Source organism: Sminthopsis crassicaudata, chromosome 3 (genome assembly GCF_048593235.1).
Source record: "Sminthopsis crassicaudata isolate SCR6 chromosome 3, ASM4859323v1, whole genome shotgun sequence".
Taxonomy (NCBI): Eukaryota; Metazoa; Chordata; class Mammalia; order Dasyuromorphia; family Dasyuridae; genus Sminthopsis; species Sminthopsis crassicaudata.
Window position 1 is genome coordinate 654,065,373 of NC_133619.1, and position 25,517 is coordinate 654,090,889.

The 25,517-nt window shown below is 44.4% G+C and overlaps 1 protein-coding gene across 7 annotated transcripts; it reads left to right on the forward strand.

Annotated features, from left to right (window-relative positions):
- Nucleotides 1-59: 59 nt before the first annotated feature.
- On the forward strand, nucleotides 60-20,423 carry LOC141564703 (KRAB domain-containing protein 5-like). Of its 7 annotated transcripts, XM_074307533.1 has the most exons (6): nucleotides 60-2,485; nucleotides 9,994-10,085; nucleotides 12,032-12,158; nucleotides 12,776-12,871; nucleotides 15,073-15,408; nucleotides 18,159-20,423. In XM_074307533.1, exons 2-6 carry the CDS (start codon nucleotides 10,053-10,055, stop codon nucleotides 18,170-18,172), a joined length of 606 nt encoding a protein of 201 aa, XP_074163634.1. In that variant the 5' UTR covers nucleotides 60-2,485; nucleotides 9,994-10,052; the 3' UTR covers nucleotides 18,173-20,423. The 7 variants fall into 7 exon arrangements, with proteins under 7 accessions (XP_074163634.1, XP_074163627.1, XP_074163630.1 ...); XM_074307526.1 differs by lacking the exon at nucleotides 18,159-20,423 and having other exon boundaries at nucleotides 15,073-17,874; XM_074307529.1 differs by lacking the exon at nucleotides 18,159-20,423 and having other exon boundaries at nucleotides 60-2,469; nucleotides 15,073-17,874.
- Nucleotides 20,424-25,517: the final 5,094 nt, after the last annotated feature.

Below are 25,517 nucleotides of genomic sequence, written 5' to 3' on the forward strand. Positions count from 1 at the left end.
CTCAAATCTCCTCACTAATTTAAATTGTTGTCTCGAATTGTTTTCTTCTTGGTAGCAGGATTACTGGTTCTATTGGATGACCAGTTTTATGTGATGCAATTTGAATATTTCCAAAATGTTAAAAAGAAAACCAGTAGTTAATGAATTTAGTTTCCTTCCACTGCCTTGCAGACACTGTGTGCAAAACCACAACCAAACTAACCTAAACTAAACAACTTTAATAGGCAGGAAATGGAACCTCTTAATTGTGTTACTTTGTATTGCTTTATTGATATTGGTAAACATTTTCCAAAGTGTTTCTTTCCAAATTGTTTATTTTCCAATTGTCTGCCTATTTCATTGAATACTTAGAACTACATCCTTATAGATGTACAAAGGAGCCTTATAGAACCATGCTTGTTACTTTTCCCTACTTAAACCTATCAGCATAGTGCCTGAAATTTTTTGTGTTGAAGCAATAGTAAAAATTTGCTCTATATTTAGAAGTACCATCCTTTTACTTCTGGTTCCTTTTTCTCCCCTCTCCACATATATGTGCTGAATAATGCATGGAAATATGTCAAAAATAGATATAATATAAATCTATATAATATGATACATGACATATATAAATAAATAAATATATACATTTGCATGGATATGCATAACCTAAAATAACTACATGATAGGGACACTAATTTAGTATATAGAATTCATTTTCCATTTAGAATGAGATGTATATGATATAGCCGAAAGTGAATTTGGGGGAGAACATAACCGATTACTGACCATTTGCTGCATGACCCATCTACAAAGGTGGATTTGCTTCACTGTATTCATTCTACCTCCCTCTGCTACTAGAACAAACAAACTTAAAAGGAGAATTGGAGGCTCTGGAATAGCTTTTTTCCTATTTAACCTGACAGGTAGCCCCCTTTCCTACGTTGCTACAGTAACAAGAATACCTCCCTCATTTCTCTTCTTTAGCTAATGAGTTTAACAAGCTTACTTCAGTTCCTTTGGTGGCCAGCTGCACTATAATGGGCGCTGTGGTTTTCATTTGTTTCAGAAAACGTGCGGGCACATTCCCCACAACTGCAGGCAGGGTCTGTGGCCCTTGGAGGGCACTTGCCTTACTTTCTCCCGGCTCAGTCGGCTGCTAAACAAACACATGCAACGGTATAGTTGCAGATCCCAAGTCTTCGGTCCTATCGGCATTTATTAAATGTTCTTTCTGTCCGTAAATCAGACGTTGTACAAGGTGCTGTCCCAAGTGCAGCAGAAGAGCAGGTTCCATAGCTAAGAATTACCGAGAGATTGAGCCGTTTCTTTCCGAGGAAAAGCCTTTATTGTCACATAAAGCAGAATAGGGTCAAGCAGCATCAAAGGACTGGCCTGTCTAAGGGGCTTTTATAGGGGAAAATGGAGGGAGGGAGAGGCGTTTACTTTTTGCTTGTTGGTTCCAGGGGTTCTCAAACGAAGGCCCCCGGGCGGCCCACCCAGTTATGGCAGATGGGCTGGGGGTGGGGACAGAGTGGGGGCTTTTGTTTTTACTCTAGTCCGGCCCTCCCAGTCTGAGGGACATGGAGAGAGCCCCCCCGTTTAAAAGTTTGAGAACCACTGGCTTAGACCCTCTCAGGGGAGTTATTTCGTTCTTAACCCCTGGTCAAAGGTTGGAAAACGAAGAATAGAAGCCCGTAGCCGGACGCCAGCTTCCTGCTCACCACGGCCCAAGCCCCCGATGGGCAAAAACGCCTTGTTTTCTTCCCCTCCCCCCACTCCCAGACAGGACCCTGCCGGGATCCGCTCCGCGAAGGAGGCACAAGTCCTATGCAGGACTCGTGGAAAACGACATTAGACACCAGGATTAAGTGCTGGCCTTCCCATTAGTAACGGTTTGTTTTCCTCGCTTTCTCCATAGAGAGGAGGCGGGGCTGCGCAGCAGAGAACTGGGACAAAATGATCTTAAAAGAGGGCTCAGAAAGGCGTGGCTTTTGGCGGAGGGTGGGAGCCGAGATTCGGAGAGCGGGAGGAGGGCTCGCCGGAGCGGGGCCCAGGGCTGCTCGCGTCTGCAGCCTCAGCCGGCCGTGGGCCCCGTCCCATAGGACGCAAGAGCGAGCGCAGGCCGGGGCTGACGGGAAGAGGTGCAGGCCCGTACTTGAGAGTCACGGGGCACAAAGACTGGCCGCTGAGGGTTCACCTGGGACCAGCGTCCGGAGGGAGCTTCTCCGCCACAAAGCTCCACTCTGCGCATGCTCTTCGAGCGCCTCCGACCGCAGTTTACCAGCGATGCCTGAGGATAGCGCGGTGCGCCTGCGCAGTTTTAGCCATTGGCTTCCCTTTCCCAGAATCTTTTGAGCCGAGCGACTCCATTTCCCAGAGTTCCCTGGACAGCAGCAAGGTCCGGCGTACAGCCCTTTCGGCTCCCGAGAGCCCGGCTGGCCTAGCTCGCCTAGGAATCCGAGGAATTCTGGGAATCGTAGTTCGGAGGTTCTGTGGACTCTCGGTGAAACTCTTTTCTAGGGTTTGGGGCTTTGGGTGGTGGGTCACTTCGAAGGGTGAACGAGGGAGGAGGGGGGGCCTGCCACAGCCTCCGAGACACCGCTGACTCACGCGCCCAGGGTGTCCGCGCGAGTGTGTCCGAGCTGGGGGAGGGGCCTCTGCGAGGGTGGGGAAGGGGTCCGGTCTGGGTGCGTTGCTCCTGCAGTCTTCCCTCCCCCCTCCCTCCTTCCTCCCTCTCTCTCCTCCTTCCCTTCCTTCCTCCCCCCCTTCTCCCTTCTATTTCCCTCCTTTTCTGCTTTCCTCCCGTTCCTTCTCCCTTCTTCCATTCTGCCCTCCTTCCTCCCCTCTTTCTGCCCTCCTTCTTCCCCTCTTTCTGCCCTCCTTCCTCCCCTCTTTCTGCCCTCCTTCCTCCCCTCTTTCTGCCCTCCTTCCTCCCCTCTTCCTTCCCTCCTTCCTCCCCTCTTCCTTCCCTCCTTCCTCCCCTCTTCCTTCCCTCCTTCCCCCCCTCTTTCTGCCCTCCTTCCTCCCCTCTTCCTTCCCTCCTTCCCCCCCTCTTTCTGCCCTCCTTCCTCCCCTCTTCCTTCCCTCCTTCCCCCCCTCTTTCTGCCCTCCTTCCTCCCCTCTTTCTTCCCTCCTTCCTCCCTTCTTTCTCTCACGTGACTGCAGTTTCAGCCCTCCCTCCTTCGAGTTGCTGTCACTCCAGCTGACCTTCCACACAGTATTTCACGCTCTTCCCTTTTTAGCTCGCCCCAGCTCCAGCCTCCCTGCCCCGGCCCAGGCTGTGCCCCTCGCACGCCCCCTCGGATTATGCGCTGAGAATCTCCAGCCCCTCCTCCGGGAAGCCTTCCCTGACCTTCCTGTTTTCTGGGGTCTGCCCCTTTTAGAATCCGAGCAGATTGCCGCCACACTCACGCAGTCGCACGGGACGGCGTTTATGTAACTTGGGTTTGTAATATGTGCTTTGCGGATTATCTCATTTGATCTTCCACAGCCCCACGAGGCGGGTGCTGTTATTATCCCCCTTTTACCGTTAAGGACCCGGATGCAAAAGCAGACTTGCCCAGGGTCTCTCAGCTAGTTAGGGTCTGGAAAGTACAGACCGGTCCCGGAGGCCTCGGGGTTAGCCCGAGTCAGGATGAATGAAAGTCCCCGGTCTTTGGGGGAGGAGGGTCACCCACGTCTCTCCTCCTAGTCCTGCCGCCCAGTCCCTCTGGCCTCCGGCTCTTCCACCTCCATCCTTATCTATGATTATCTCCACGCCAGACCAGACTTTCAGCCGGCACCCACGGGGTGAGAAGAGCCATTTATCCCAGCAGACGCTATTGGAGTCATTGTCTCACTTGGAATAGGTAGTTCGCCTAAGGGCTCCGCACACCTTTTTGGAGTTTCAGCCCCCTACGGGGTCCGCAGTTAGATTTGAACTCAGGACTCTGTGGTTCCAAGACTAAAGTTCTATCCGTAGAATTATTTTGAGTGCTGGACCTAGAATCGAGGAAATGTCATGTTCAAATCCGGTCTATAACATTTGTGTGACCTTGGACAAGTCATCTAAAAAAGAGGATGAAAAAGCGGCGTGGAGGACGGCTAGAGAGATGGCCTCCTGAGAGCAGGGAAGTCCTGCACGGCTGATAACTGGCTGTGTGATGCTCCTCCATCCCCGCCCCCTAGTGGGGCAATGGGGGAAATGCTCCAGTGAGCCGCAGCAAGCTCCGGTGATGGATTATAGAGCCGCAGCAGGCTCCCGTGATGGAATACAGAGCCGCAGCAGGCTCCGGTGACGGATTATAGAGCCTCAGCAAGCTCCCGTGATGGAATACAGAGCCGCAGCAGGCTCCGGTGACGGATTATAGAGCCTCAGCAAGCTCCGGTGATGGAATATAGAGCCGCAGCATGCTCGGTGATGGATTATAGAGCCTCAGCAGGCTCCGGTGACGGATTATAGAGCCTCAGCAAGCTCCCGTGATGGAATACAGAGCCGCAGCATGCTCCGGTGATAGATTATAGAGCCGCAGCAGGCTCCGGTGATAGATTATAGAGCCTCAGCAAGCTCCGGTGATGGAATATAGAGCCGCAGCAGGCTCCGGTGACGGATTACAGAGCCGCAGCAGGCTCCGGTGACGGATTATAGAGCCTCAGCAAGCTCCGGTGATGGAATATAGAGCCGCAGCAGGCTCCGGTGACGGATTACAGAGCCGCAGCAGGCTCCGGTGATGGATTATAGAGCCTCAGCAGGCTCCGGTGATAGATTATAGAGCCTCAGCAAGCTCTGGTGATGGATTATAGAGCCGCAGCAGGCTCCGGTGACGGATTACAGAGCCACAGCAAGCTCCCGTGATGGAATACAGAGCCGCAGCAGGCTCCGGTGACGGATTATAGAGCCTCAGCAAGCTCCCGTGATGGAATACAGAGCCGCAGCAGGCTCCGGTGACGGATTATAGAGCCTCAGCAAGCTCCCGTGATGGAATACAGAGCCGCAGCAGGCTCCGGTGACGGATTATAGAGCCTCAGCAAGCTCCCGTGATGGAATACAGAGCCGCAGCAGGCTCCGGTGACGGATTATAGAGCCTCAGCAAGCTCCGGTGATGGAATATAGAGCCGCAGCATGCTCGGTGATGGATTATAGAGCCTCAGCAGGCTCCGGTGACGGATTACAGAGCCGCAGCAGGCTCCGGTGATAGATTATAGAGCCTCAGCAGGCTCCGGTGATGGATTATAGAGCCGCAGCAGGCTCCGGTGATGGATTATAGAGCCGCAGCAGGCTCCGGTGATAGATTATAGAGCCTCAGCAGGCTCCGGTGATAGATTATAGAGCCTCAGCAGGCTCCGGTGATAGATTATAGAGCCGCAGCAGGCTCCGGTGACGGATTACAGAGCCACAGCAAGCTCCGGTGATGGATTATAGAGCCTCAGCAGGCTCCGGTGATAGATTACAGAGCCGCAGCGAGCTCCGGTGACGGATTACAGAGCCACAGCAAGCTCCGGTGATGGATTACAGAGCCGCAGCAGGCTCCGGTGATAGATTATAGAGCCTCAGCAGGCTCCGGTGATGGATTATAGAGCCGCAGCAGGCTCCGGTGATGGATTATAGAGCCGCAGCAGGCTCCGGTGATAGATTATAGAGCCTCAGCAGGCTCCGGTGATAGATTATAGAGCCGCAGCAGGCTCCCGTGATGGATTACAGAGCCGCAGCAGGCTCCGGTGACGGATTATAGAGCCTCAGCAAGCTCCCGTGATGGATTACAGAGCCGCAGCAGGCTCCGGTGACGGATTATAGAGCCTCAGCAAGCTCCCGTGATGGATTACAGAGCCGCAGCAGGCTCCGGTGACGGATTATAGAGCCTCAGCAAGCTCCCGTGATGGAATACAGAGCCGCAGCAGGCTCCGGTGACGGATTATAGAGCCTCAGCAAGCTCCCGTGATGGAATACAGAGCCGCAGCAGGCTCCGGTGACGGATTATAGAGCCTCAGCAAGCTCCGGTGATGGAATATAGAGCCGCAGCATGCTCGGTGATGGATTATAGAGCCTCAGCAGGCTCCGGTGACGGATTACAGAGCCGCAGCAGGCTCCGGTGATAGATTATAGAGCCTCAGCAGGCTCCGGTGATGGATTATAGAGCCGCAGCAGGCTCCGGTGATGGATTATAGAGCCGCAGCAGGCTCCGGTGATAGATTATAGAGCCTCAGCAGGCTCCGGTGATAGATTATAGAGCCTCAGCAGGCTCCGGTGATAGATTATAGAGCCGCAGCAGGCTCCGGTGACGGATTACAGAGCCACAGCAAGCTCCGGTGATGGATTATAGAGCCTCAGCAGGCTCCGGTGATAGATTACAGAGCCGCAGCGAGCTCCGGTGACGGATTACAGAGCCACAGCAAGCTCCGGTGATGGATTACAGAGCCGCAGCAGGCTCCGGTGATAGATTATAGAGCCTCAGCAGGCTCCGGTGATGGATTATAGAGCCGCAGCAGGCTCCGGTGATGGATTATAGAGCCGCAGCAGGCTCCGGTGATAGATTATAGAGCCTCAGCAGGCTCCGGTGATAGATTATAGAGCCGCAGCAGGCTCCGGTGACGGATTACAGAGCCACAGCAAGCTCCGGTGATGGATTATAGAGCCTCAGCAGGCTCCGGTGATAGATTACAGAGCCGCAGCGAGCTCCGGTGACGGATTATAGAGCCGCAGCGAGCTCCGGTGACGGATTACAGAGCCACAGCAAGCTCCGGTGATGGATTACAGAGCCGCAGCATGCTCCGGTGATGGAATATAGAGCCGCAGCAGGCTCCGGTGATGGATTATAGAGCCACAGCAAGCTCCGGTGATAGATTACAGAGCCGCAGCAAGCTCCGGTGATGGATTATAGAGCCGCAGCAAGCTCCGGTGATGGATTATAGAGCCGCAGCAAGCTCCGGTGATGGATTATAGAGCCGCAGCAAGCTCCGGTGATAGATTATAGAGCCGCAGCAGGCTCCGGTGATGGATTATAGAGCCGCAGCAGGCTCCGGTGATGGATTATAGAGCCGCAGCAAGCTCTGGTGATAAATTACAGAGCCTCAGCAGGCTCCGGTGATGGAATATAGAGCCGCAGCAGGCTCCGGTGATGGATTATAGAGCCGCAGCAAGCTCTGGTGATAGATTACAGAGCCTCAGCAGGCTCCGGTGATGGATTATAGAGCCGCAGCAAGCTCCGGTGATGGATTATAGAGCCGCAGCAAGCTCCGGTGATAGATTATAGAGCCGCAGCATGCTCCGGTGATGGAATATAGAGCCGCAGCAGGCTCCGGTGATGGATTATAGAGCCGCAGCAAGCTCCGGTGATAGATTACAGAGCCGCAGCAAGCTCCGGTGATGGATTATAGAGCCGCAGCAAGCTCCGGTGATGGATTATAGAGCCGCAGCAAGCTCCGGTGATGGATTATAGAGCCGCAGCAAGCTCCGGTGATGGATTATAGAGCCGCAGCAAGCTCTGGTGATAGATTATAGAGCCGCAGCAGGCTCCGGTGATGGATTATAGAGCCGCAGCAGGCTCCGGTGATGGATTATAGAGCCACAGCAAGCTCTGGTGATAAATTACAGAGCCTCAGCAGGCTCCGGTGATGGAATATAGAGCCGCAGCAGGCTCTGGTGATGGATTATAGAGCCGCAGCAAGCTCTGGTGATAGATTACAGAGCCTCAGCAGGCTCCGGTGATGGATTATAGAGCCGCAGCAAGCTCCGGTGATGGATTATAGAGCCGCAGCAAGCTCCGGTGATGGATTATAGAGCCGCAGCAGGCTCCGGTGATGGATTATAGAGCCGCAGCAAGCTCCGGTGATGGATTATAGAGCCGCAGCAAGCTCCGGTGATAGATTATAGAGCCGCAGCATGCTCCGGTGATGGAATATAGAGCCGCAGCAGGCTCCGGTGATGGATTATAGAGCCGCAGCAAGCTCTGGTGATAGATTACAGAGCCGCAGCAAGCTCCGGTGATGGATTATAGAGCCGCAGCAAGCTCCGGTGATGGATTATAGAGCCGCAGCAAGCTCCGGTGATGGATTATAGAGCCGCAGCAAGCTCCGGTGATGGATTATAGAGCCGCAGCAAGCTCTGGTGATAGATTATAGAGCCGCAGCAGGCTCCGGTGATGGATTATAGAGCCGCAGCAGGCTCCGGTGATGGATTATAGAGCCACAGCAAGCTCTGGTGATAAATTACAGAGCCTCAGCAGGCTCCGGTGATGGAATATAGAGCCGCAGCAGGCTCTGGTGATGGATTATAGAGCCGCAGCAAGCTCTGGTGATAGATTACAGAGCCTCAGCAGGCTCCGGTGATGGATTATAGAGCCGCAGCAAGCTCCGGTGATGGATTATAGAGCCGCAGCAAGCTCCGGTGATGGATTATAGAGCCGCAGCAGGCTCCGGTGATGGATTATAGAGCCGCAGCAGGCTCCGGTGATGGAATATAGAGCCGCAGCAGGCTCCGGTGATGGAATATAGAGCCGCAGCAGGCTCCGGTGATGGAATATAGAGCCGCAGCAGGCTCCGGTGATGGATTACACAGCAAGCTCCGGTGACGGATTACGGAGCCACAGCAAGCTCCATATAGACCAAAGTGTCTAAATATTTCTCAGACTGCTAGGTGATATGCTGAGGAGAGCACCAGCCTGGAGTCAGGAAGAAGTGAGTCCAAAGCTGACCTCAGACTTAATTAGCTGTGTCCCTGGGCAAGTCACTTTATCTCTACCTCAGTTTCTTCATTTGTAAAATGGGGGAAATAATAGCAGAGGTTGTGAAAGATTGCAAAACACTTTGAAAGTCTTAAAAGTGCCATGTAATGCTAGCTGTTATTTATCTAATAACTCTGTGTGTGTATATATATGTACATATATATATATATGTATATATATATACATATATATATATATATATATATATATATATATATATATATACACTCACCTATGGAGCTGTTTTAGACCCCTTCCTGTATCTGGGGCAAGGTCGAACCTTCAGCAGGTTTGCTTTATGTCCTTGGTGAATTGCTGATACTCGTCAGATGCCTGTTAGAGTAGTCAGGGGCCCTGGCTATGTAGGGAGGACCCTGGATAATGCTATTGTTTATTTATGTCCATCTATTCATGACCCTATTTGGGATCTTCTTGGCAAAGATACTGGAGTGGTTGGCCATTTTCTTCTCCAGCTCATTTTACAGATGAGGAAACTGAGTCAAACAGGGTGAAGTGACTTGCCCAGAGTACCCAGCTTGGAAGTGTCTGAGGCCAGATTTGATGTTTGAGCTCGGTGCTCCACCCCCTGCGCCCCTAGCTTTCAGGAAGTTGCTGGCCCCTGCCAACTCCAGTCCTGGCAGCTGTTGTGGAAGTCAATGAAGGTTCCAACCAAAGTGGCCATGTCTTTGATCCCCGATTCCAGGATTGGTAAATTGGCAGAGAACCCCTGGGATGCAGCCGCTGATCCAAGATGACGATTTTCCGATCCTGAAACCTTTCCTTGGAATTTCAGGGGGGACATTTCTGGAAAGGAACAGTTCCTGGGGCTGTCGATGCTAGGGCGATTTCTGATCTCTTCTTGGGTAAAGGCATTTAACAGATGTTTTGCTGAATGAGTCAGTGAGTGTACCTCACCATCTCTGTGTTAGGAAAGGTGCTGGGAAATGGCTTTTTCCAAAGAAACTACAAGATGGATTCCTTACAAATCTTGGGAATTAGGGAAAAGAATGAAAATGTCTTCCTTTGTAATGAGGATGTGACTGAGTCCAAAAGGATGCGTTATATATGCAATGCCCCACAGCCCATGGGGGAGAGGGCTGTGACAAGAGCCATGATCCATGGCCAGTCAGGATTCAGCCTTGTGGGCACCTAGTCCCATCGATGGCTCCTTCCTCAGACCCTGGGGCACTCACCAGGGTCCCTTGATCCATCCCTCTTGGGCCCCCTGGGGCTCCTGGTCTGTGGGCCTCCCTGAGCAGTGTGGGAGTTTTGAGGCAGAATTGCCTCTCATGACTGCTTTCTTCTCCCACAGCTCTGCTTTCTCAAGGCTCTGCTCTTCAGGAAAGGAGCGCCAAGGAAGAGGAGGAAGAAATGGCTTCCTTGCTGTTGCCAGCCAAGTTCCAGGTGAGTTAGGGTGGCTTCCTGAGGTGCTGCCTTCTTTCTCAGAAGGACGCTTATTCTGGATCTTTTCTGGCCAGTCCTGCCCCAATTGGGGACCCTAAGCCCCCACAAGACTCTGCTGATGGAGGCTTTAAAAGGCAGGCAACCTTTGGATTAGTAGGGCTGGCAGGAGTCTTGAGCCTTAGGAGGTACTGCCCCTTTATTTAACACATGAGAAGAAGGGAGTCTTGGATGGGTGAATAGTGGAGTATTTCTTTCCAGTACCTCCCAAGGTAAGGGGTAGAACAGGACCCACCATAGAACTCTGGGGTGCCTCCCTCTGAGGAGATATCAAATTGCTCGTGACTTTGGCCACTTAGCCAGTTCCGGATCTATCTAAGTGTACTGCATTAGTATACTGTGGCCCACATTACTCCCACTATTCCGTTTCTCCCCCTTATAACGTTTTATTAATGTCTTACCTATACTTCACTTACAAGTACAGAAATAGATAAACAAGAACAAAATAAAGAAACAAAAAAAGAGAAGAAAACAGCTACAAATAACTGTGAGCCCCCCGGTGGACTGAGAGCCAGTCGAATATTCAGCCAGAAGTGTAGCTTTAGGAAGTCAGTCCCACCCCCACTCTGCCACATGGGCTCTGGAGGCAGAAGGAATCCCAGTCTCCAGGACAGTCAGAGGAGACCAAGGTTTTGTTTTCATTTTGCCATGCCCCGATGTCTTTATTATTATTAGTGCTATGATTTACATTCATTTTAAAATTTCAAATTCCAAAATGATCTTCCAGCCCCTCTTTTCCCATTGAAAGGATGAGCAATTGACAGTCACTGTCATGTAAAATTATGCAAAACGTGCATCCACATTAGCCATGTTGCCAGGGGGGAAAATAAGCAAGAAAAATATGGAGGATGAAAAAAATCTGCTTCAATCTGCACTCAGAATCCATTAGTTCTCTCTGGAGATGGATGGCATTTTTCATCATGTGACTTTTGGAATTGTCAGGGATCACTGTATCGCTCAGAGTCACTGAGCCTTTCACAGCTGATTATTATTCAGTATTACTGTTACCATGCACTTTATCATCAGTCTTCTAGAGTGGGGAGTGGCTGTTGATTACATTTCTCAGGCTTTTCAGTGTTTTCTCTTTCTTGTGTTGTGGTCATACTTCATTCTGAACCAGTTCATACTGGTCTTCCCAGGTCCCTTACTACCCGATAATTATTCTGTCCCCAATGGTGGCTCAGCAGCTCCAGCTGCCAATTCTTAAAGGATGCTGCACTTTACTTCACCCGGACCTCGGGAAGTAAAATCTTATTTAAATAATTTAAATAAATAAAAATAAAATGTGGCACAGATAATGTTAATTTGAGTTTTTTTAAGTCAACATGTCCATCTCCAATTTCTATTTGAGTTTGCTATAACTGGTCTAATGTCATTATTTCAGCTGGGCTTATTTAACCATTTCACAGGGTAACAAGGGAGTATTTCATACCTTTGAGTTGGAGAAGAATATATCTTAGATGAATTATGCACAATAAAAGAAAAACTGAAAAAGCTGAATCTGGTTGAGGACAAAGTTCATAGTACTGAAAAAAGAATTAGCATTGCATCCCATTTTAAACACCATCTTTAACTAAGGAAAAAAATCGATGAAAAACCGTTTTTTAAAGTGTTATAGGAGATGGCTCTCTGCAAGGGACAAAACAGTGGGATATGGGACAGAATCTGTACAACGTACAAAGAAAATAGATCAATAGAATTTATTTTAAAATAAAATAATATGAATTTAAACAATTTAAATAAAATGAATTAAAATAAAAATTTAAGTGGAATCACTGCCACTTCGGAACTAGGGTTTTATGGAATAGATTTAATGGCAGATCCCAATAATATGTGGCCAGGAACAAGTCAGTAATGAATATACCACAGGACCATATTTGCCCTTTCAGGAATCCGTGACTTTCCAGGATGTGGCTGTGGACTTCACCAGGGAGGAATGGAAGCATCTGGACTCAGCTCAGAGAAACCTGTACAGGGATGTGATGCTGGAGAACTACCAGAACCTGGTGTCCTTAGGTAAAGACAGCTTTTCCCCGGGAATCCCCTGCTCTCTCTGGGGTGGAGCGCATTTTGACTTTAAAAGGCTGGGGGAGGAGGAGCTCTGAATGTTCCTGGTGTTCGAGGGGACTCGGGCTGGGTAGGTAGATGGTGCACAAGTAGTAGTGTAGGTCACTCTGCAGTGAATAAAGCAACTTCCTGAGCTCGAGCTGGAGCAGAAGTTCCTATTTTCAGGTTCTAATTTTACCTCATACGTGTACTAGCCACATGCTCTTGGGAGGGCCCTTCATCTCTGAGAGCTTCAGCAGCCCTCTCTGTAGATGAGGATCCTGACAGGACTTGGCCCCAGAGTGGTGAGGATCAAATGAGACACTAACGCGGTCTTGATTAAGCTCTCACTGCCTTGAATCTGGGCACACAAATCGAAAAGCAAGACAGGCTTTCAGGGGACTGATGATGAACACGGGAGGTTTCCGCTGCTAGTCAGATGGAAGGGCCCTTGGGGGCAGCAGCAAAGCAGAGGGTGTGATCAGAGGGGTCCTTGGCCAACAGAAAGCACTGTCCGAATGGGAGAAGCTAGAATTAAGAGGCGCTGAAAATTGGCTCCTTCGCCCTCTCTCTTTTCCCGGGAGCAGGTCTCCTGGTTTCCCGATCAGACGTGATCTCCCAGCTGGAGAATGGTGAAGTGCCATTGATGGTAAGAGGAGAAGTCCCAAGAAACTCCCGTCCAGGTGAGTGAGGGAGGGAGCAATAACCAGGCAGATGGGCCTCATTTCAAGTCACGACCTGGCTCTTTTGTCATGGAGCAGTCCCTTTGAAAGGCTGCCCAAGGAGCTTTCCTTCTGAAGGCCCTCCAACTTTGGGAAAGTTTTTCAATGGTACAGTGCAGCAGTTCCGAATGCGGAGCCTCTGTGTTTGTTTGTTTGTTTTTTATCCTGTCAATTGTATTTTTTTTTTTTAAATCTGGGGTTAAGTGACTCGCCCAGGGTCACACAGCCAGGAAGTGTAAGTGTCTGAGGTCGGATTTGAACTCGGGTCCTCCTGAATTCAGGGCTGGGGCTCTCTCCACTGTGCCACCTAGCTGCCCCCTCAATTGTATTTTAATATAATTGGCTTCCTTGGCATCTCTGTATTTTACCTTTTGCATTTAAAAATATGATTTTAAGATATCCACAGGACATCACTAAGCCATGAGCCGTGGCAGAAGGCGGGAGTCTATAATGCTTTTGAGAGAAACTAGAACTCGGCATGTGGTTACCTCAAGTTCTCACTGGGTTCTCGTTTTCGGGCTTCTGAGACAGATCCTTGAAGCAAGACAGCCTTATGATGAGAGCACTCAGGGCGGGTAACGAAGGCTGCTCTGTTACTGGGAGGAGAAGACGGATGTCCAGAGAAGCATCGACATAAAAATAGGCAGAAAGAAGGGGCATGGCTAGGGAATGGATAACCTCTTGGGCAAAAGCTAGTCCAACAAAGAAAAAAGAGGTTTTACTTTTATCTTTAAAAAAATTTTAAAGTTTTTTTTCTAGATTACAACTATTGCTGAGTCCTTTTGATTCTTCCCTTGTTCTTGGATTCATTTATTCTCTATTTCTGCTGTTAATTCCATCTATATATCTTTATCTTCTCATACTTAGGTGATTTTAACAGATTCTTGATGTCTCTCACTTCACTTCACTTTCTACCTAATATGCTAAACTGCTAGACCTAAATGACTTTTTCCCTTAAAAAGCCTTCCTTAAAGGGGTATAATAACTTATTTTTATTGTCCCATGCATCAAATCTAAGTGAATAAGCTTTATCTTCAAGGCCTCTAAGTGGTACCCCCGAAGGATAATCCTTCCAGGAGTATGAACTCTCCTTCTGTTTTGCTCTTTCCTTAATATCCCCTGTATGTGCCATATTTTCCCATATGCATCTCTTAAGTGGTTTGTTCCTTTCTTTTACTTTTCATAAGTGATTTCCTAATGAATAAGGATTAATAATGATAAAATTCCAATGTTGAAAATGATCTTAGAAATGATATAGTTGAACCTTGCAGCTCCTACAGAGATCTGCCTTATTATGGCCTTATAATATGCCTTATTATTATTATTCCCTATTATGAAGTTACCCATCCTCTGCTCATATATGGATTATCACTATTTTGTATAAAAGACGGTTCATTTTTGAAAATTAATCATTCACAAATTTTTCTGTTACATGAGTTAAACAATTACCTACCTGTAACTTCTATTGAGTTGCTTCCAGAGTTGTTCACTAGAGTAATAGAACTGAATGCCTAATAAATACCTATGACAAAAGTTTAAATTGTTGAGGATGATTACTATGCTTTTACCCAAGCCCCTGCTTCTTTAATTTTATTTATTTTTAATTTTATTCTGAACTAGGAAAACCAAATAAAATGAGTATTTCCATATGTAAGGTAGAATAAAAGAAAAGGATTACATGTGAAACTTTGTTTTTATTTTTACATATAATATATATAACACATTTAAATTGTAATTTTCAAAGCTGTCCCACTTTGTTTTGCTTTTTTTCTGTTCTATTCATTTAAGCAGTGCTTTAGTGACCTTGGTTTTTCTCTTTCTGTTTTTGCCATAAATTCTTCCTCCAACCTACCTACATCTCTTAGACCTAAATTGAAAAAAATAACAACAAAACTCTTTTGAGAAATATGTGTAGTCAAGAAAGTAAATTCACTTATTGGCCATGTATCTGTCATTTTGTACTATCACCATCTTTTCTCTGTGAGGAGATTTCCTCTGTCTTAGCATGATGTGGTTCTCAAATCCTTAACAGTTTTCTAATTATCTTTTGCTTATTAGTCCTTCTTCATGAGATTGTCTAAAACTTATAAAAAGCAGATTTTTTTTCTTTCCAACAGCAAACAGTGGATATTGAGACTTTATTGTTTGTTTGTTTTCTTTAGATTCTTTTAATCTGAAAATGAGGAATGAATCCAAGAAAGTTTTCCCAAAGGAGGGTAGTTTGTTGAGACTCAAAAAGGATGATTCTTGGAATTGCAATTTGGGAGAAGGCTGGAAATGTGAGGTCAAAAAGCAGAACGACACGCAGAAGAGGAAATCCAAGCCAGTGATGGCCATCAACGAATGTAATGTGTTTGGACAAAATTTCAGCCTGAGTTCAGTCCCTGTTTCACAACGGAGAACTGTAACGACACAAAATGATCTCATGAAATCTGTTGTCTATGCAAAGAGCTCCAAGCAATATTCAGGCATTCTTAAATGTCCCAACACCTCCTCAGGTAAGAAATGTAGGAAGTTCAGGAAGTCTTTCAGCTTCCATTCTGATCTTATTCAATATCATAAAAAACTTGTAGGAGAAAAACCACGTGAAGGAAATGAATGTGGGAAAGCCCTGAGCAAAAAGCCACCCATCAGAAGACATCCGAAAATTTATAGCCATGCAAAACCCTTTGTACACAATGAATTTAGGATTCATAAAGGAGAGAAACCCTTTGAATGTAATGCATGTGGGAAATACTTCAGTAAAAGCTCATCATTGAAGAGACATCACAGAATTCATACAGGAGAGAAACCTTTTACATGTGATGAATGTGGGAAAACCTTTAGGCAAAACTCATCCCTGAGCAGACATCAGAAAATTCATTCTAGAAGGAAATCCTTTGCATGCAATGAGTGTGGACAAGTCTTCATGGATAAAGGAAAACTTACTGAATATCAGATATTTCATGCAGGAGAGAAGCCCTTTAAGTGTAAAGATTGTGGAAAGACCTTCAGTGCATCTCTTAAAGAGCAATGGAAACTTTATACTGAAGAGAAACGATTCAAATGTAATGAATGTGGGAAATTCTTTAGCAATAGCTCATCACTTAAAGGACATAAGAAAATTCATACTGGAGAGAAACCCTTTGTTTGCAATGAGTGTGGCAAAGCCTTTGTAGAGAGAGGAAGACTCACTGAACATAAGAGAATTCACACAGGAGAGAAACCTTTTGCATGTGATGAGTGTGGGAAAGCCTTCAGCAAAAGCTCATCGCTTAGAGGGCATCAGAGAATCCATACTGGAGAGAAACCCTTTACGTGCCATGAGTGTGGGAAAGCCTTCATAGAAAAAGGAAATCTTAGTGTACATAAAAGAATCCACACTGGAGAGAAACCTTTTGAATGTAATGAATGTGGGAAGAGCTTTTGCAAAAGCTCATCCCTTAGGAAACATCACAGAACTCATACTGGAGAGAAGCCCTTTGTGTGCAATGAATGTGGGAAAGCTTTCATAGAAAGAGGGAGACTTACTGAACACAAGAGAATCCACACTGGAGAGAAACCCTTTGAATGTAGTGAGTGTGGGAAAGCCTTCAACCAAAGCTCATCCCTTAGGAAGCATCAAAGACTTCACACTGGAGAAAAACCCTTTACGTGTCTTGAGTGTGGAAAAGCCTTCATACAAAAGGGAAATCTTAGTGTGCATAAGAGAATTCATACTGGAGAGAAGCCCTTTGAATGTAACAAATGTGGGAAGACCTTCCGAACCAGCTCATCTCTAAGGAAACATGAGAGAGTTCACACTGGAGAGAAAACATAAAATAGTGATGAATGGGGATAACGTTTACCTGTGCCATAAGCCTTACTACTCATTGAAGACTTGAGGCAGCAGAGGAGCCTGTGGGAAGGCCTCCAGCACCAGCTTACCTTTTAGTTCTTCGGAATCTGATTTCTAGGCTATTTCACATTACTCTCTTTCACCAGCTCCACATTTCAAATTGGTCTGCTTCCTGCTGTCTAACTTCCATGTTTCAGTGTCGTCTCTCCCACCTCACACCTAGACACAGCACACTCTATCTTGCCTTTTCATAGGCCATCACCAATACTTGGAACACATTTACTCCTCTTAAAATCCCTGGTTGTCTTTTGAAGTGCAATGTGTGTCTATGAAAAGCCTTTTGGGCTCCCTGTAGTTGAGAGGGCTTGACCAAATTCTCTATTTTTCTCTTTAATATATTGTGTTTTTCCCCAGGAGCAGGCAGAAACTACCTTTTATTTTGTTCTTTGCATATAGTAGGTGACTAATATATACTTGTTGGATTGGATCTTAGCATTGGAGACTTCATCCTGAAGAAAATCCATTTAATATGATTGTGGGGAAAACCTCCATAAGTATGGAAACTCCAGTGCAAGTAAGATGACTTGCTGGAGAAAAATTATTTCATTATAAAGAATTTTGGGAAAGTCTTCAGCAGTATCAACCTTTAGGGTTCATTCAACACATATTTATAAATTCCTGTGTTCAAGGCACGGCTAGGCATTGGAAATATAAAGCTTAAAAAGGAAAGCTGTTCAGCTTTCAAGCAGTTTGCATTCTACTAAATGGGATAGAAAAGCATAGGAAAATACTGGGTCAAATCAGTATTTAGAATGAATGTGGGAGTGTATTAGCAAACAACTCAGTTCTTATGGAAAATGAATGTTGGAGAGGAGTCTTATGTGTATAATGAAACAGAGAATAACCAGCAGCAGATCATCTGTTAAGGAATATTAGGGAAAATAAATAAAAAGTAAATTTAAAAAAAGGAATATTAGGGAATGTGCTGAGTCATAGAATCTGAGTTGGTCTCACCTTGTGATCATGAATCCCTCGTACAACACCAAGCACACTTGTGCTTGCAGATCTCTGGTGAAGGAGAGCCCAGTGCCTTGAGGCAATCATTCCACCTTTTCATAGTATTTAATAAAATATTTTTTGACATTCAGTCATTCAGCGATTTCTATCCATTCTACTACCCTGAATTCCTTTGTCTTCTTTTCTCTAAGTCAAACATAACCAGTTTTGTCAGTCCCAGAGGACAGAAACAAGAAGAATGGGTAGAAGTTGTAAAGATTCAGGAAAAAATTCCAGAAAATTAGAGCTGTCCTAAAATAGAATAAACTGTCATGAGTTCCCTCAGTAGCATAGGGATTCCTTCTTAGAGTATTTCAAGTAGAAGCTGAAAGAGTATTTTTTCTACTATGTGATGAGGGTTTCCTTCTCCTACAGGTCGGACTAGATGAAGCCAAGGTCCCTTTCTGATATTCTAAAAATGTCAGCCTTGGCTGGAGGAAAGGGGAAAACCACAAGAGAAGGAGGGAGAATGACGTTAGTTCTCCGCGCGCTACTAAGTAATGGGTGAGGAAACATTGAAGAATGATTAGACCGAAGGGCTTCCTTGGGAGCTAGTGCCTTCCCTTTCTTTGACGTTTTCTCGCAGAGGCTGGATGACCACTCACTATGTAGGTTGCAGGGGTATTTCTTTTGGAGATAAAGGTCAGCCTGGATGAGGTCCCTCCAACTTCTGAAATTCTCGGATGTTTTTGAGCCTCCTTATTCGCAGAGGAGCGATTCCGAGTATACGACGGGGCAATGATAGCTAGCATTTATGTAGTGCTTAGTAGGTAGGTACCAGACGCTGTACTTTAGAGTTACCTCCTTTGATTCTCACAACGACCCTAGGGCCAGATGCTCTGGTTATCCTCCCTTTCACAATCAAGGAAACTCACTTGACTAGTGTCAAATTTGATTTGAACCTGGATCTTCGCGACTTCAGACCCAGCACTCATGCCTACTCTGCTACTAAATTGTACCTTAAAGATCATAAGGAGGTCCTGGAGATGTAAGGTGAAGGAACCTCCAGCCAGAGGGTAGGTAGATGCTTGGAGAACATAAGAAGAACTTATTGAAATTTGTGATTTCAGCAGTTGTGGGGGACTTACAGTGATAGAGACTGCCTCTGGCACTAAGAACTTTAGCAGCTGATCCACCCCGGTCACCCAGATTCACTCCAGGGCTTGTCCTCTATCCACTGTACTTCTCTGCCTATTAAAAGAAAAATTCTTTCAGTGATCCAAATGTAAATTCCTCCACCATGACTCACTGCTTACAGATCAGAAAGTTTGTGTTGGAGAGAAACTCCATTGATATTATCTTGGAATTGGACAGCAATGCATAGCATGGTGAATAGAAAGCTGGACTGGCTGGGGGAAGCCTGACCACAGGGAAGAAAATGCTTTTTTCTGAACTTGTCTTCTCATCTCAAAGGTAGGGCTTATAATCACTGTAGATCAGAAGATGCCACTGTGGATGGGAAGCACTTTAATTGTAAAGTCCCATGCAAATGCCGACTCTCACCTTTAAATTCATGCCGGAGATTACCCGGAGATAAGGTCATAGCACTTCATTCAGACTTGCCATTTTATAAACACTGAGTAGCTGAGATGTCAGGGTTCATGCGATACGCTCTTGTTTGTAGATTTGTAAAATAAAAGTGAGCTTATTTTCAGCTCAGACATTATGTCTATTTATGTCTATGTGTATATACATGAATCTATTTATCCTTTTTCATTTGAATGGGATTCTGTCTCTTAGAACATATTGCCAGCCAATTATATTGAGATATTTATGAATGTCCTATTTTCCCTTAGTCCTGCTGACGTTGCATTTATCTTTTATTTTTTTTTTACCCCTTTAATCATGGTGAGATGATACCTCATTTGGTGTATTTGTTTGTGACCTGCATATTGGTGATTCCCTAAATTTATTTAAAAGTGATTCATTGGATTTTGCATGAAATGTACATATTTTAAGTCATTTATTCATGTAAGATGATACTTTTTCTTATAAATGTATCCATTCCCCCAAAATCCTAGAAGTCAAGCTTTTTATCCATCACATGTCATTTTTTCTACAATTGAATCAGCTATTTCTTTGGAATTTGAGTATTAAAACAATATAACAAATGACTACTTCTATACATTAATGATAATCTTTTCCTTGATATTCTTCTCTGGGTACATCTATAATGTATTTATATATATGTATTTACATGACCTTTCTATACCTATATGAATACACAAAGAATTCATGGGCTCATTTGAAATTTATTGTTGTATATGATATACATGTGGAGTTAAATTTATTTTTCCATATTATGCAATATTTCCAGAATTTCATTTTTCAATATTTGTATTGATATTTATATCATCTTTATTCTTAATGTAGCTCACTTCCTAATGAGTCATTCTTTTAAACCAAGTATAAATAGGAACAGAGGAGAAGTAGTTCAAGAAAGGAGGAGTGCATTTTCTTCACTCTGAGCTCGGCTGGTCAATATAAGTATACATTTTTTTCTCTTATATTGTTGTAGTTGTGTGTAATTTCCTGGGTTTTTCATTCTTAAAATTTTTTGAGCCTCATTTTATTCACAGAGGAGAGATTCTGAGTATAACAAAGGGAGAAATGCCTTCAGCTACAGGGCAATAACATCTATATAGCTACTTATAATATAAAATTTATATTTTATATGTAAATATACAATTTATATTTTATATGTAATATAAAATTTATATTTTACATATAAATTTTTAAATATTTTTATATGTACTAAATTTTTTAAAGAGTGATTCCTTTTTTCAATTTCAAACAATTCATCATTATTCTGATTTCTCAAATTTCTCTAGCCTGTCCTATTATCCAGTCTGTTTTTTTTTTTTTACTATGATCATCAGTTGCACATTTGTTAATTTATGTAAAATCTTTTGATCACATCATTAAGTGTAAGTTGAATTAAATTAACATTAAGGTCATTTGCACCTCTAGATTCTGATAAGACAAACTCCCCATGAATAAGACATGGTAGAAATCAGGTCTGAAATACAAGCAGAATAAATAAGATTCTAATATAAGAAAGCAGTCTTGGTGGGGGTATAGGACACGTGAAGGGAATGTGCTCTGTTAGAGTATACCTTCTGAAAGAACAAGGTGTTAAAAGGAGGCCATGTACTGTAAGAATATGAGCAAATAGGGAGCAGGAATATTTTGGGTCTTTGTATTCCCAAGGAATAGCCCAGTGTTGGCCACTTACTAAGCACATAATAAATATTTGATTACTAACAGTTATAATTCAATACTAATAAAGGCAGGAAGGAACAAGCTGGGGAATTTCAAAATGACATTCAAAGAATAAAAACAAATCAAAATATCAAGTAGAATAAATGAAGTTAAACGACGGTCAATAGATAAAAATAACTGAATAGAATTCTTAAGGTGTCATGAAATTGAAAAAGTAATTTATATTATAGATAAAATAACATTTAGAAGATAAAGAATGATTAGTTTTAATTAGGATTACAGAAAACGTTTTTTTAAATCCTCATGCTTTGAGGTAATTATTATGGGAAATTTTCCATAATGAGAATATTAGGCAGGGCCACTAACAAGAGAAAATACTTGAGGATGAGTTTCTGGTCTGGGTGCCACTGAGATTCTAAGGCTTATCTAGCGTTCATCAGGGACAAGTCGAGGTGCTGAGAATTGCTCCTTTCAGTGATGGGTCAGGCTGGAAGTCTGAGGGAAAGGCACAGCAGTTCCTGGGACGACTCCGAGTCTGTCTCAGAGCTGCGGATGGGCTTTCTCGCCCAGGGTTTGCTCCCCTACACATTCGGTGGCTGGAATAGCGAAGGGTTCTTTTTCCAGAGCCGTTAAGTGTCTGCTGGTAAGGTGATGGCTGGGACTGGTGATTGCAAGAATGGAAGGCCCCATCTCCAAAAGAAAGAAAAAAGTTCTTTAAAACTACTTACACTAACATCGGACTCTTCAAAGAATTATAAATAACCTCACCACACTCCCCTCTGAACAGACCTTTCTGCAGTACTGTGTTCAGATCTTGGCACCAGCATTTAGGAAAGACATTGATAGGTAGAAGCAATAGGTTAGGAAAGGGCCTTGAGTTTGTATCACAGGGAGAGCAATTGAAAGAACTTGGTATATTTAGCCCGGAGAAGGCAAGACGAGGAACTTGGTCTTTGTGTTGACAGGGTAAGATGAGAAGGATCTCATAACTATCTTCCAAAGCTGTTATACAGAGGAAGAATTAGACTTGTACTATTTGGCCCCAGACAGTAAAAGTTCAAATGAGGCTATTTTAGGCTTGATGTCAGGGGAAAAAATACTTCCTAACAATCAGGGGTGGATACAACAATATAAACAGAAAGAACCATAAAAGAATTAAAAATTAACGAGCAATTCCTAGGTGTGGAACCCTGCAACGCTTTCAGATTTTTAGATGTATTGATTGGTTTTGCTGATTTTTCTTTTCATCCTTTTTTTTCTTTTAAAAAATGTTCTTAGTTAAATGAGATGGCTCTTTAGGAGTGAAGTGGAAAGATGAAGAAACTGAGGCAATGGCCCTGAAGTCAGGAGAACCTGAGTTCAAATTTAGCCTCGGACACTTAACACTTCCTAGCTGTGTGACCCTGGACAAGTCACTTAACCCCAATTGCCTCAGAGAAAAAAAAGAAACAGGCAATGGAAAATGTCAAAAGGGACTGTAGAACCTGCTGGAGAAGAATCTCTCTTCTACTAACTTCTCCAGCAGGTCCTACCGTCCTTTTAACACTAAAATTTGTGATATTGTGGGTGATATTATGGAAAAACTTTAAGTTACTCAATTAGTATTTATTAGGCACCTGTTCATTCTCTGGAATGCAGCCATTTCCATTTCTCTGGTATGCCCACTCTTTTAGGTTTTTACTATCTTTCCTTCCCCATCTCCAAATTAAATTTGGGGTTATGTTGGGTATTTTTGCTAAGTCTGTGAAAAATCTTCATACCTTGACTTATTTTTCCTCTCAAGTTCAGCCCTGGTTAGTTGCGGAAGAACCAAATATCTCATCTCAGAAAGATAAGAGCTTCCCTTTCTTCCCCTATTATCTATACAGATAAGCATTGAATGAGATACAACAAACTGGGTTTTTTGTGTTTTTTTGGTTTGGTTTGGTTTGGTTTGGTTTGGGGGGGGTTTTGGCCATGAGGTTTTTTGTTTTTTTTTTTAATCAGATTTAACGGCTTAAAAGTGAAAGTGAGCATTTAGAACAAAGACAAAATCAAAAAGTTTAAAACGAGTCAATAGCTCCCAATGCATTTGGTTCCCTAGTTTCCAGTTTCTATAGAACAGTTTTTAGTTCAAGCGTTGATAGTCCCATCGATCTTGCAGGAATTGCAAGACCCAAAATTTAAGCTGAACGTCTGGGGGGGGGGGGGGAAATTCCCTAAGTTAGAGCGGTCTGTAAATGGAGTGAACTGCCTCAAAGGGTGTTCCCTTTCCTTGGAGTGGAATCTGGGTCAGCATTTTTAGGAAGCGTTGGAGGGGGCACTAGTCTTGCCTGGTCACCAAGGGAAGCAGGGATGTGTGTGTGTGTGTGTGTGTGTGTGTGTGTGTGTGTGTGTGTGTGTGTGTGTGTGTGAGTGATGGGGGGGTGACCATCTCTTTCATCAGGTCACAGCTGAGCCCACGAAGAACACGTCACCGCTGGGACTGGGGAAGGGAGCGGAGGAACCTTTTGTGAAATACGAAGATTCTCTTCAAACCTCAGAACCCCAAGTGCACAAACTTGGGCGCCGGAGGGATGGGCTTCCGAGGAGTTATTCCTCGTTCCAATGTGTCAGAATCCCCAGGCGGCAGGCATGTCCCACCCTCCCACACTCAGCGTGGTTGGTGCCAGACGTTGGCTCCATGCCCACGAAAACCCCAAGCCTAGAGCTTTATTCAGACACTTAAACTGGCAGAAGAGAGAACGAAGTCCTCCCTTCTGCAACGAGTTAGAGCTCCCTCAAAGGGCCCCATTCCCAGAGGTAAACCGTTCAATACCGCCTCTTTACAAACTGCTATAGCCCCCACCCACCTCATGCTGAGCTCTCACCACCCTCCGGGAAGCACGACGAACACCGTCTAAACGGGATTTCCATCATGCGCCGATTTCCCAGGAAAAGTTCCAGGACACAAGATTATTCCTGCCTGTTCCCATGGATGGCCTTTCATGGATGTAATGCTTTGAAAGAATCCTCATCCCAAATTCCCTCCCCCTAAAGTTTTATAAAAGTCATTTGGATGCTGGAAGGATAAACTTTGCTCCTCAGGAAAGGAAGTTACTAAAATATGAAATTTACATGGCACCTTACCTTATTTTTTCATTTAAAAAAGTCGTTGCCTGAGGTGGTACTACTGTCTTACTTAATTTTATAGATGAAATTAGTGACTTATTCATGGCTGCACAGCTAGTATACGAGATGATACATCCAAAGAATAGTAATTTCACAGTATTGGGTAATGTTGGAGAGAGCAAGCTTCCACGGCAGTCTTCAGGCAATTTAGGGACATGAAATTTCTGGGGTTAAAATCCAGATATAGCAAAACGGAAGTTAAATAACCACAACCAACCACCAGTGCATCAGAAAATTCTAATGGGCTCCTCCCTGCAATTGGCTGTTAGGTGGAGGGGGAGGGAAAAAGATAATAACAAAGTTAAGCCAGTTCTGGTCCTAGAACAACTTCCTATCCCATTCTATTATCAAACTAAGAGTCATTCTCATTCCCTTCACCTTGAAGGTGCTTTTCTAGAATCAAATAATTCATTCTTCCTTCTCTTATTTCATTGTTTATTTTTAATTTATTAGTAGCTTAACTTTTAAAAAGTAATAAAACCAATTAGATTTTGAATATTTACAATTCATTAATTTCAACATTTAAAATGTCCTTACTATTTACGATTCCCCATCTGCATGAAATCTGTCAAACCATCACTACATATTTATGTATATATTCCCCCTTCTTCCTTTTATGTTGTAGTAGGCATGAATTTTGTGCTTCTAGTTTGCTTCATGTTATTTCATTTTTAAATCCACAATTAAGCATGTAAAAATGTTTTGTCACATTCCCATGGATCTCTGAGCTCACTGGGCTGAGAGGAGGAAGGCAGACTTCCTCCAAAGGTGCAGACTGGAACTCATTCATACTGCTTCATTTGGTACTACTATTCATGTTACTCCATGAATCTTTCTGAAACGTAAATGGAGTAACACAATATTCTGAGAAGGGATTCCTCTAGATCTCTTGTCATTATATGGATATTAATATAGGTTGCAGTATTTCTTATTAATTTTAAACATGTTGCTGTATATGATTTCAAAGGACTGTCTCATAACTAAAAGTGTACAGAGGAAGTCAGTACAGGAGAGTTGTAAAAAGTACTCCTAAATGAAATTCTGAAGACACAAAGAGAAACTGCCATTCAGGAAGAAAACAGGATGTTGTCTGAAGAGAATGATGGAAGTCCACAGGAAGTCTGAAGAATTTGGATCTTTAAAAGGCATGTGCAATGAGATTATCCAGTCAGGAGAACCAGAATAAAAATCTGGCCTCAGATACTTGACACTATGTGGTCCTGAGCAAATCACTTAACTCCAATTGCCTTACTAGAAAGAAAGAAAGAAAGAAAGAAAGAAAGAAAGAAAGAAAGAAAGAAAGAAAGAAAGAAAGAAAGAAAGAAAGAAAGAAAGAAAGAAAGAAAGAAAGAAAGAAAGAAA